Source organism: Ranitomeya imitator, chromosome 1, assembly GCF_032444005.1.
Source record: "Ranitomeya imitator isolate aRanImi1 chromosome 1, aRanImi1.pri, whole genome shotgun sequence".
NCBI lineage: Eukaryota > Metazoa > Chordata > Amphibia > Anura > Dendrobatidae > Ranitomeya > Ranitomeya imitator.
Window position 1 is genome coordinate 495,719,216 of NC_091282.1, and position 12,760 is coordinate 495,731,975.

The following is a 12,760-nucleotide window of genomic DNA, read 5'->3' on the forward strand; positions in this document are numbered from 1 at the left end:
TAAAATTGGATCCATCATTTATCCCTAAAATAGCTTCAGTACAAAATCAAAACCAGTAGATAATTTTACCCTCCTTTTGCAAAAACCCCTCTAATGCAAAAGCGCAATCGTTACATTCTCTTGATGTCAGACAAGCAGTGTTAGACTATTTAGAGGCCACTAGTACATGGAGAAAAGATCCTAACCTATTTATCCTTTTTTGGGGGAAAAATAGGGGAAAAAGCTTCCAAAACCTCTATAGCTAGATGGATCACAACGGTAATTGCTAAAGCCTACTCATCAGAAGGGGTAGATTGTCCTGCAGGAATTAAAGCTCATTCTACTAGGGCCATTTCAGCATCATGGGCTGAACGAGCAGGGGCGTCCTTAGAACAAATATGTAAGGCCGCAACTTGGGCCAGGGTGAATACATTTTGCAAACATTACAAATTTGACGTATTAGCTGCCCAGCAAACGTCATTAGGGAGACAGATTCTCCAAGCAGTTGTCCCACCCTAAAAGAGTTTTCTTTGGTATTCTCCAGAGTGCGGTCAGGGGGACGTCCTGGAAAATGGGTATTATACCTACCGATAATTCTGTTTCCAGGAGTCCATCCTGACGGCACCATTATTCCCCCCCCCCCCACCCCCCTTAGTATACTATGTCATATGCTGTAATATGATTTGGTTAACCCCTTCATGACCCAGCCTATTTTGACCTTAATGACCTGGCCGTTGTTTGCAATTCTGACCAGTGTCCCTTTATGAGGTAATAACTCAGGAACGCTTCAACAGATCCTAGCAGTTCTGAGAATGTTCTTTTGTGACATATTGGGCTTCATGTTAGTGGTAAATTTAGGTCAATAAATTTTGTGTTTATTTGTGATTAAAAACGGAAATTTGGCGAAAATTTTGCAATTTTCATTTTGAATTTTTATTCTGTTAAACCAGAGTTATGTGACACAAAATAGTTAATAAATAACATTTCCGACATGTCTACTTTACATCAGCACAATTTTGGAAACAAATTTTTTTTTTTTTTTTGCTAGGAAGTTATAAGGGTTAAAATTTGACCAGCAATTTCTCATTTTTACAACGAAATTTACAAAACCGTTTTTTTTTTTTTTAGGGACCACCTCACATTTGAAGTCATTTTGAGGGGTCTATATGGCTGAAAATACCCAAAAGTGACACCATTCTAAAAACTGCACCCCTCAAGGTGCACAAAACCACATTCAAGAAGTTTATTAACCCTTCAGGTGCTTCACAGCAGCAGAAGCAACATGGAAGGAAAAAATGAACATTTAACTTTTTAGTCACAAAAATGATTTTTAGCAACAATTGTTTTTTATTTTCCCAATGGTAAAAGGAGAAACTGAACCACGTAAGTTGTTGTCCAATTTGTTCTGAGTACGCTGATACCTCATATGTAGGGGTAAACCACTGTTTGGGCGCACGGCAGGGCTTGGAAGGAAGGAGCGCCATTTGACTTTTTGAATGAAAAATTGGCTCCACTCTTTAGCGGACACAATGTCGCGTTTGGAGAGCCCCCGTGTACCTAAAAATTGGAGCTCCCCCACAAGTGACCCCATTTTGGAAACTAGACGCCCCAAGGAACTTATCTAGATGCATAGTGAGCACTTTAAACCCTCAGGTGCTTCACAAATTGATCCGTAAAAATGAAAAAGTACTTTTTTTTTTTTTTTTTTTTCCTCCCCCCCCCCCCCCCACAAAATTTCTCTTCGCCTCAATTTTTTCATTTTCACATGGGCAATAGGATAAAATGAATCCTAAAATTTGTTGGGCAATTTTTCCCCGAGTACGCCGATACCTCATATGTGGGGGTGAATCACTGTTTGGGCGCACGTCGGGGCTCGGAAGTGAGGGAGCACCATTTGACTTTTTGAATACAAGATTGGCTGGAATCAATGGTGGCGCCATGTTGCGTTTGGAGACCCCTGATGTGCCTAAACAGTGGAAACCCCTCAATTCTACCTCCAACACTAACTACAACACACCCCTAACCCTAATCCCAACTGTAGCCATAACCCTAATTCCAACCCTAACCCTAAGGCTATGTGCCCACGTTGCGGATTCGTTAGATTTTTCAGCACCATTTTTGATAAATCCGTGGGTAAAAGGCACTGCGTTTTACCTGCAGATTTACCGCGGATTTCCAGTGTTTTTTGTGCGGATTTCACTTGCGGATTCCCATTGAGGAACAGGTGTAAAACGCTGCGGAATCCGCACAAAGAATTGACATGCTGCGAAAAATACAACGCAGCGTTTCCGCACGGTATTTTCCGCACCATGGGCACAACGGATTTGGTTTTCCATAGGTTTACTTGGCACTGTAAACCTGATGGAACACTGCTGTGAATCCGCAGCGGCCAATCCGATGATGCTGTATGGTGAGTCATGTATTTCTTCTAAGCGATATCTTTCACTCCACTTCCAGCCACTGTCTGCTTTTAATATTTATCTCCAAAATAAAGGAAGCAAAAAAGGATGAGGGACGTAGACCCCGGATGAGCTCATGAGAATCAGGCCTAAATGACATAAACATAAAACGTATTAAAATCAAACTTAAGTGAAATTAAAAAATAGGGAACGCAGGGGAAAAGGAAAGGAGAGAAGAGAAAAAACCAAAAGAATAAATAAATCCGCCTCACCCTGAGGAACTGTCCAACCGGGACGGCCCTGACAGTGGAATGGCTATGTGCAGTTGTAGCGTGTATTAGTGCATTAACTGATGTTTCTTTGCAAAAGACATCAGTCTGGATAGTGGAAGTAGCATCCACCTCCAGACTGATGTCTAAAAAATCCATTTTAATTGCATTGTCTATATGTCAACTTGATATTATAGTTGTTATAATTTAACATAGCCATGAACTCATCCAATTGCCACACCGTCCCCCGCCACAAAAACAAAATATCATCAATGTAGCGTAGCCAACATAGCACATGGCCAGGGGCCTCTGCCCCCGACGGGCACAGTCTGGAAGAAAATGGCCGCTCCTTACTCCCCGCAGTCGGTGCCTGTCGCCCGCGTACTCCCCTCTGGTCACCGCTAACACAGGGTTAATGCCGGCGGTAACAGACCGCGTTATGCCGCGGGTAACGCACTCCGTTACCGCCGCTATTAACCCTGTGTCCCCAACTTTTTACTATTGACGCTGCCTATGCGGCATCAATAGTAAAAAATGTAATGTTAAAAATAATAATAAAAAAAAAAAACCTGCTATACTCTCCCTCCGTTGCAGCTCGCACCGGCTGCCATCTTCCGTTGCAGGTTCCGGTGGCTGAAGGACCTGCCATGTCACGGTCATGTAACCGCGACGTCATCACAGGCCCTGTGCGACAAGGACCTGCCATTACGTCAGTCATGTGACTGCGACGTCACCACAGGCCCTGTGCGACAAGGACCTGCCATTACGTCAGTCATGTGACTGCGACGTCACCACAGGCCCTGCGTGCCTGCGCTACAAAGACCTGCCATGACGTCACGGTCATGTGACCGCGATGTCATCACACGTCCTGCGCTAATACCAACCCTGGGACCGGAACCTGCCATGGACTACAAGGGCTCCCTCGGAAAGGTGAGTATGTTTATTTATTTTTTCACCTGTAACAAACCTGGCTGGGCAATATTCTACATGCCTCTGTGCTGTATACTACGTTACTGGGCAATATACTACGTAGCTGGCCAATATTCTACGTGCCGCTGTGCAATATACTACGTTACTGGGCAATATACTGCGTGGCTGGGCAATATACTACATGGACATGCATATTCTAGAATACCCGATGCGATAGAATCGGGCCACCATCTAGTAAATTATATACATATAGACACGACGGATTTAATCAACCAAGGTATCATTTTAATAAGTATAACTGCTCCAACCTGACACAATCCTGCTGACAAGGTCCCTTTAAATGCTACTGTCCAAATCTGTAAATCTATATTCAATTCGCATGTAAAAAAAAAGCTGTCTAGCTGATACTTTCTACAGGTTGTATTCCTGTAATTGAAAAGTTCCACAAGGTCACACACAACCCATCAACCGAGGTGTACTAAAGTACTTGAATTAAAGCTACAATGTCTCTAATACTGGACAATTAATAAAATGGGGGGATGTGAAGTAGGAAGTAACTCTAAGGGTATGTGCACACGTTCAGGATTTCTTGCAGAAATTTCTTGACAAAAAACAAGACATTTCTGCCAGAAATCCGCATGTGTTTTTTTTTTCTGGAGGTTCCCAATGCACTAGATAGCGGGAAAAACGCAAAAAATCCGCAAAATGAGCATGCTGCTTTTTTTTTTTTTGTTTGTTTTTTTCCCATGGAAAACTCATGTGCACCAATTGCGGAATGCATTCTAAATAATAGGATGCATATGTATGCATTTTTATGCGCTTTTTTCTTTTATAGCAAAAAAATCCTGAACGTGTGCACATACCCTTAAGGTCTCAGTTAGACACTTTTATTTTGGGTGCCCTAAATTTCACATCTGGTGCTTTGGCTTAAGTTCATCATGGAGGCCGATTACTTTTAATATCATGTGACTGTTTTAGCACTAATTTCATATTGAGGTAAATGATTAACACCTGATGTGGTGTGTGTAGAATAACGCCTCTCATATGCAACCAGTTTCCTGTAAAATGTATAACTTTTTTTAGATTGAATATGCAAGAAAGAACATGAATGATGCTAATCAGAAGATCCATGATGCACAGGACAAGATATATACCAAGTGGGTGGAGTGGAGAAAAGATGCTGGTGGGGACACTGAGGGTGCAGAGGTAACTATTCTCTCAAAGCTTATGCTAGGCATCATCTGGACACTAAAAAGACAACATGTCAACTTCTCATTTACAGATTGAAACCCGCACCCTGACTATTGCCCGAAATCTCACTCATCACCTACAGACTACATGCTTGTCTCTGGTCTCCAGCATTCAAGGTCTTCCACAGAACATTCAGAACAAGGTTCATGGTGTTGGTGCCTTGGCTGCAGATGTCTACCAAAACTTCCACTCTGCCTCTTCCTTCAAAGAAATGTCTGACAGCTTTTTAACCACCACAAAGGACCAGTTCACAAAAATAAAGGATAGTATGGATGATGTGCTGGACTACTTCATAAATAATACTCCACTAAATTGGCTGGTAGGTCCTTTTTATCCAAAACTGTCCTGTAGCCAACATGGGGAGCAAGGAGTTTGAGTACCCATCCATGAAAAGCACTTAAAGCTTCCAACTCACTTTTTCCACCCATTAACAAAGGCACAGATGTAAATCCCACTATGTACAGGCTTTTTTTTTTTTTTTTTGGGGGGGGGGGGCAGTCTTGTATTAAAATGTGGTATGTCTGTCAAATCAATTTGTATGAACTACCACCAACTGCAACATTTGGCTTTTACTTACACTTGCTAGATCTGAATTGCCAAAATGCAATTGCATTTTTTCCATGCAGAAATGCTCCAAAAACAAATCTATTTCAGGAATGTCATTGATTAACTGTTGCGGATTTGGATTAATTGTGGAATAAGGTTTGCAGACTTGCTGCAATTCGTCAAAGGGAAGTGATGTCAGAAGAGTGTGTGTGTGTCTATCTCTCTCTCAAAAGATATTCATGAATAGCTGTTTTTTTTGGTCATTCTGCCTCACAAAAATCGGAATAAAAAGTGATCAAAAAATGTCACGTGCCCGAAAATGTTACCAATAAAAATGCAAACTCGTCCCACAAAAAACAAGACCTCACATGACTCTGTGGACTCAAATATGGAAAAATTATAGCTTTCAAAATGCGGTAACGCAAAAAATATTTTTTGCAATAAAAAGCGTCTGTGTGACAGCTGCCAATCATAAAAATCCGCTAAACCTGCTAATCAAACCCCCTTTATCACCGCCTTAGTTGGGGAAAAATTAAAAAATTTTAAATGCATTTCCATTTTCCCGCTAGGGTTAGGGTTTGGATTACATTTACGGTTGGGATTAGGGTTAGGGGTGTGTCTGGGTTAGAGGTGTGGTTAGGGTTACCGTTTGGATTAGGGTTTCAGTTATAATTGGGGGGTTTTCACTGTTAAGGCACATCAGGGCCCTCCAAACGCAACATGGTGTCCGATCTCAATTCCAGCCAATTCTGCGTTGAAAAAGTAAAACTGAGCTCTCCCGTGCACCCAAACAGGGGTTTACCCCAACAAATGGGGTATCAGTGTACTCGGGACAAATAGGACAACAACTTTTGGGGTCCAATTTCTCCTGTTACCCTTGGGAAAATACAAAACTGGGGGCTAAAAAATAATTTTTGTGGGAAAAAAAGAAATTTTTATTTTCACGGCTCTGCGTTATAAACTGTAGTGAAACACTTGGGGGTTCAAAGTTCTCACAACACATCTAGATGAGTTCCTTGGGGGGTCTAGTTTCCAATATGGGGTCACTTGTGGGGAGTTTCAAACGCAACGTGATGCCTGCAGACCATTCCATCTAAGTCTGCATTCCAAATGGCGCTCCTTCCCTTCCGAGCCCTCCCATGCGCCCAAATGGTGGTTCCCACCACATATGGGGTATCAGCGCACTCAGGAGAAATTGGACCCCAAAGTTGTCCAATTTGTCCTGTTACCCTTGGAAAAATACAAAACTGGGGGCTAAAAAATTTGTGGGAAAAATGTTTTGTTTTATTTTTACGGTTCTGCATTATAAACTTCTGTGAAGCACTTGGTGGGTCAAAGTGCTCACCACACCTCTAGAGAAGTTCCTTGGGGGTCTACTTTCCAAAATGGTGTCACTTGTGGGGGGTTTCAATGTTTAGGCACATCAGTGGCTCTCCAAACGCAACATGGCGTCCCATCCCAATTCCAGTCAATTTTGCATTGAAAAGTCAAACGGCGCTCCTTCCCTTCCGAGCTCTCCCGTGTGCCCAAACAGTGGTTTACCCCCACATATGGGTTATCGGCATACTCAGGAGAAAATGGACCCCAAAAGTTGTTGTACAATTTGTCCTGTTACCCTTGGTAAAAGAAAACAAATTGGAGCTGAAGTAAATTTTTTGTGAAAAAAAGTTAAATGTTCATTTTTATTTAAACATTCCAAAAATTCCTGTGAAGCACCAGAAGGGTTAATAAACTTCTTGAATGTGGTTTTGAGCACCTTGAGGGGTGCAGTTTTTAGAATGGTGTCACACATGGGTATTTTCTATCCTATAGACCCCTTAACCCCTCTGTGACCTTGGACGTACTATCCCGTCGAGGTGCCCTGGGCCTATCTGACCCTTGACGGGATAGTACGTCATGCCCTTTAATGCGATACCGCGACTTAAGTCGCGGTGATCGCATTAAAATTCCGACGCCATCTTACCTGGGGGGAGATGGCCTCGGCATCCAGGGCATTGTCGCCGCCCACCCGCCCTCTCGATCGCTGTGATTGGCTGTTCAATTCTGAACAGCCAATCACCGCCAATCGGAGCGGCTGAAACAATGAGGTCACAGGCTAGGATCGAGTACCGATGTACTCGATCCTAGGACCGGTGCCTGGCAATGCCAGGCACCGGCAAGAACACCCCGGATTGGCGCGATCGCCGATCGCGCCAATCGCAGGGCACCGCGCGGTATTACCACGCTGTGCCCTGCCGGAACCTGCGTGGATCGGTGCTCTAATAGCACCGATCCTAGGATAGGATAGGACACAGTGCAGGCCCAGCAGGGCCTGCAGGAGCCGATTGGCGCGATCGATGTCATCGTCGATCGCGCCAATCACAGGGCGCAGCGGCGATCACGCTGTGACCGCTCTGTGCCTTGCAGGTGACCTGGCTGTGACCTGCCTAGGATGGCGCGAACAGATCCGATCCTAGGCAGGTCACAGCCAGGTCACCAGGAAAGCTCTGATTGGTGGGATCGATGTTATGGTCGATCCCACCAATGACAGGTCACAGCAGCAGCATGACCGCTCTGTGACCTGTCTGTCACCTGTGTCACCTGCCTGACCTGTGTATGACCGCTCTGCAGGGGTCCTCACTCTAGCTGAGGATTCCTACAGAGCGGTCATACTGCTGGATCTCCTGGCTTGATCTCTCTGCTGGATCTACCTTCTGTGCTGGGTATTGTGGTGCCACAGCAGCCTGTAGCACCACAATCCCTGCTAAAGAAGACAACTAAACGTAAGTTTTATCCCTGATCCCTGCCCAATCCCCGTTCATCCACCCCAATCCCCGTTCATCCACCCCAATCCCCCCTTCCCCCTCTTCTTACCCCCTCCACCCCCATTTGTGCCGCCTCCGTGCGCACATTTAGTAGCCGCCGAGCGTTGATTGGTGACGCAGTTCACCGATCAACGCTCGCGCTCGCTTTTTTTCCCTCACCCCCGTTGCGCCAACTCCGTACACACATCCCGCAGCCGCCAAAGTTTGATAAGTGACGCAGTTCACTTATCAGAGTTTGTGCCTGCCGTTTTCCTTTTTTTTTTTTTTTTTACCCCCCCTTTTGCGCCACCTGACTACAACCGTACGTTTTGATCACTGATCCCTGCCCAATCCCCACTTCCACCCCCATCTCCCTTCCCCCTCTTTTTACCCCCCTTTGCACCTCCTTCCGTGCGTCCATTTAACAGCCGCCGAGCGTTGATTGGTGATGCAGTTCACCGATCAACTCTCGCGCTCGCTTTTTTCCCCTCAGCCTTTTTGCGCAACCTCCGTACACACATCCCGCAGCCGCCAAACTTTGATAAGTGACGCAGTTCTCTTATCAGAGTTTGTGCCTGCCTTTTTTTTTTTTTTTACAGGTTTTTCTTCTCCTTTTAGCATTTTCTTTTCAGATAAGTTTGCACAAATCACTATCCCCCCACACATACACATACAGTTATCAAAGTGCACCCAATCACCATATTCACACAAATGTCCCGCTCGTCCCGTTCGTCCCAACAGCGCTATTCATTGGAGGAGGCATATGCTTTCCTTGCCTCCGACACTGATAGCGAGGGAGAGGATCCCACTTTTCTTTACTTTTCTGATTCTTCCTCCTCTTCCTCCTCCTCCACCTCCACCTCCACCACCACGCAGACGCCCCAGGACAGAACATGAGGCAGCCCCCACCACTCCTGAACCAGCGCTCCCCACTGCGGAACCCACATGGACCTTGCCCCCCGAAAACTACGAGCCACTGATTCCTGATTTTGTGGCAGAATCAGGAATCAAGTTTGACACCACGGGCCTCACAGAAACAGACTTTTTCAAAGTCTTTTTCTCTGAGGATTTTATTAACCTCATGGTGGAGCAAACTAATTTGTATGCTCGTCAATTTTTGGAGCAAAACCCCGGTACATCATTTTCCAACTGGTCTCCTGTAGACGCAGTTGAAATGATGCAGTTTTGGGGCCTGGTCCTCCACATGGGGATCGTGAAGAAGCCAGAAATGCGGCAATATTGGAGTGTAGATGTTTTATATAACACTCCAGTATTCCGAATGGCCATGGTTCGGAGACGTTTTGAGGCCATCCATAAATTCCTGCATTATTTCGATAATGCACAGTGTTCCGCACGAGATGACCCCAACTTTGACCGTCTGTTCAAAGTTCGGCCGGTCATCGAACACTTCAACAAAAAGTTTTCTGAAGTGTACGTGCCCAAAAGGGACATCTGCGTAGATGAGTCCTTGGTCCATTTTAAGGGGCGGCTCGGATTCCGTCAATACCTGCCCAACAAAAGGGCCAGGTACGGAATCAAACTCTACAAGCCGTGTGAGTGCCTCAGGGTACATCCACAGGTTTAGAGTGTATGAAGGGAAGGACAGCAGGATTGAACCCCCTGAGTGTCCTCCTGTCCTGGGAGTGAGTGGGAAGATCATGTGGGATTTGGTGCACCCACTGCTGGATAAAGGTTATCACCTCTATACTGATAACTTTTATACCAGCATCCCACTCTACAAATCCCTCTCTGCGCGAGGTACCGCAGCCTGCGGTACTGTGCGCAAAAATCAGAGAGGCCTCCCAAAGACGCTACTTCGGCAGATGCTCAGAAAAGGTGAGCGCAAGGCCCAATGTAGCGACCACCTGCTGGTGGTCAAGGACAAGAGGGATGTCCTTCTCTTGATCACCATACATGGTGATGGCAGAGCCCTCAGCACTGTATGGGGTACCTCTACACAGGTCTGCAAACCGGACTGTGTACTGGGCTACAACAAAAGCATGGGGGGGGGGGGTTGATCTCTCTGATCAACTCCTCCAACCATACAGTGCTCTGAGAAAGGCCAAGGTGTGGTACAAAAAGATGGCCGTCCACATCGTACAAATGGCAATGCTCAACGCTTTCCTGCTGTTACGATGTGCACGCCACACCGATACGTCGTACCTTCAGTTCCAGGAGGTAGTGGTTAAGGCCCTGATATTTGGTACTCCGGAAGGAGAGGGCCCCAGTACTTCCGGAACTGAAGGTGCTCGTATCGTACCAGGCCAGCATTTTCCGGGGGTGGTCCCGCCAACCGGCAGAAAAGGTAAGCCGCAAAAAAGTTTACAAAAGGGGAATACGCAAGGACACCATTTATCAATGCGACACCTGCCCCGAAAAACCTGGCCTGTGTATGAAGGATTGCTTCAGATTGTACCACACCTCCATGCACTACTAATTTACTTTACAAGAAAGCGTACATTAGTTCCAAAAAGGGGGCACATCTAGATAAGTTCCTTGGGGGGGGGGGGGGGGGGGTCTAGGTTCCAAAATGATGTCACTTGTGGGTTTTTTTTACTGCTTAGGCACATCAGGGGCTCTGCAAATGGAACATGATGCCAGCAGAACATTCCATCAAAGTCTGCATTCCAAAACGTCACTACTTCCCTTTCGAGCCCCAACGTGTGCCCAAACAGTAGTTCCTCCCCACATATGGGGTATCAGCGTACTCAGGACAAATTGGACAACAACTTTTGGGGTCCAATTTCTCCTGGTACCCTTGGGAAAATTAAAAATTGGGGACTAAAATATCATTTTTGTAGGAAAAAATAGGATTTTTTATTTTCACGCCTGGGCATTATAAACTTTAGTGAAGCACGTGGGGGTTCAAAATTCTCACCACGCAACTAGATAAGTTCCTTAGAGGGTCTAGTTTCCAAAATGGGGTCACTTGTGGGGGGGTTTCCACTGTTTAGGCGCATCATGGGCTCTCCAAACGCGACATGGCGTCTGATCTCAATTCCAGCCAAATTTAGCTTGAAAAAGTCAAACGGCGCTCCTCTCCTTCTGAGCCCTGCCATGCGCCCAAACAGTGGTTCCCCCCACATATGGGGTATCAGCATACTCAGGACAAATTGGACAACAACTTTTGGGGTCCAATTTCTCCTTTTACCCTTGAGAAAATAAAAAATTGGGGACTAAACGATCATGTTTGTGGAAAAAAAATAGGAATTTTTTTTTCACGCCCGGGCGTTATAAACTTTCGTGAAGCACTTGGGGGATAAAAGTGCTCATGACACATCTATATAAGTTCCTTAGGGGGTCTAGTTTCCAAAATGGGGTCACTTGTGGGGGGTTTCCACTGTTTAGGCACATCAAGGGCTTGCCAAACGCAACATGGCGTCCGATCTCAATTCCAGCCAAATTTAGCTTGAAAAAGTCAAACGGCGCTCCTTTCCTTCTGAGCCCTGCCATGCGCCCAAAAAGTGGTTTCCCCTCACATGTGGGGTATCAGCATACTCAGCATAAATTGGACAACAACTTTTGAGGTCCATTTTCTTTTTACCCTTGGGAAATTAAAAAGATTATTGCTGAAAGATCATTTTTGTGACTAAAAAGTAAAATGTTAATTTTTTCCTTCCATGTTGCTTCTGCTGCTGTGAATCGCCTGAAGGGTTAATAAACTTCTTGAATGTGGTTTTGAGCACCTTGAGGGGTGCAGTTTTTAGAATGGTGTCGCTTTTGGGTATTTTCTGCCATATAGACCCCTCAAAATGACTTCAAATGTGAGGTGGTCCCTAAAAAAAAATGGTTTTGTAAATTTTGTTGTGAAAATGAGAAATTGCTGGTCAAATTTAAACCCCTATAACTTCCTTGAAAAAAAAAAAATTTGTTTCAAAAATTGTGCTGATGTAAAGTAGACATGTGGGAAATGTTATTTATTAACTATATTGTGTCACATAACTCTCTGGTTTAACAGAATAAAAATTCAAAGTTGGAAAATTGTGAAATTTTCTAAATCTTCGCCAAATTTCCGTTTTTTCACAAATAAACGCAAGTTATATCGAAGAAATTTTAGCACTATCATGAAGTACAATATGTTACAAGAAAACAATCTCAGAATCGCTAAGATCCGTTGAAGCGTTTCGGAGTTATAACCTCATAAAGGGACAGTGGTCAGAATTGTAAAAATTGGCCCGGTCATTGACGTGCAAACCACCCTTGGGGGTAAAGGGGTTAAAATGACTTCAAATGAGATGTGGTCCCTAAAAAAAAAAAAAATGGTGGTGTAAAAATGAGAAATTGCTGGTCAACTTTTAACCCTTAACTCCCTAACAAAAAAAAAAATTTTGGTTCCAAAATTGTGCTGATGTAAAGTAGACATGTGGGAAATGTTAATTATGAAGTATTTTGTGTGACATATCTCTGTGATTTAATTGCATAAAAATTAAAAGTTGGAAAATTGCGAAATTTTCGCCAAGTTTCCATTTTTATTTTTTTTATTTTTTATTTTTTTCCACAAATAAATGCAGGTAATATCAAAGAAATTTTACCACTATCATAAAGTACAATATGTCACGAGAAAACAGTCAATCACTGGGATCTGTTGAAGCGTTCCAGAGTT

At 44.4% G+C, this 12,760-nt stretch overlaps 1 protein-coding gene across 1 annotated transcript in view; it reads left to right on the forward strand.

Moving 5' to 3' along the window:
- Positions 1–12,760, forward strand: part of LOC138676672 (perilipin-2-like) — a 76,587-nt gene that overhangs the window by 62,135 nt on the left and 1,692 nt on the right. The window contains exons 6-7 of the mRNA XM_069766193.1: positions 4,661–4,783; positions 4,860–5,147. Coding sequence (XP_069622294.1) covers positions 4,661–4,783; positions 4,860–5,147 — 411 coding nt within the window. The remainder of the gene's footprint in view (positions 1–4,660; positions 4,784–4,859; positions 5,148–12,760) is intronic.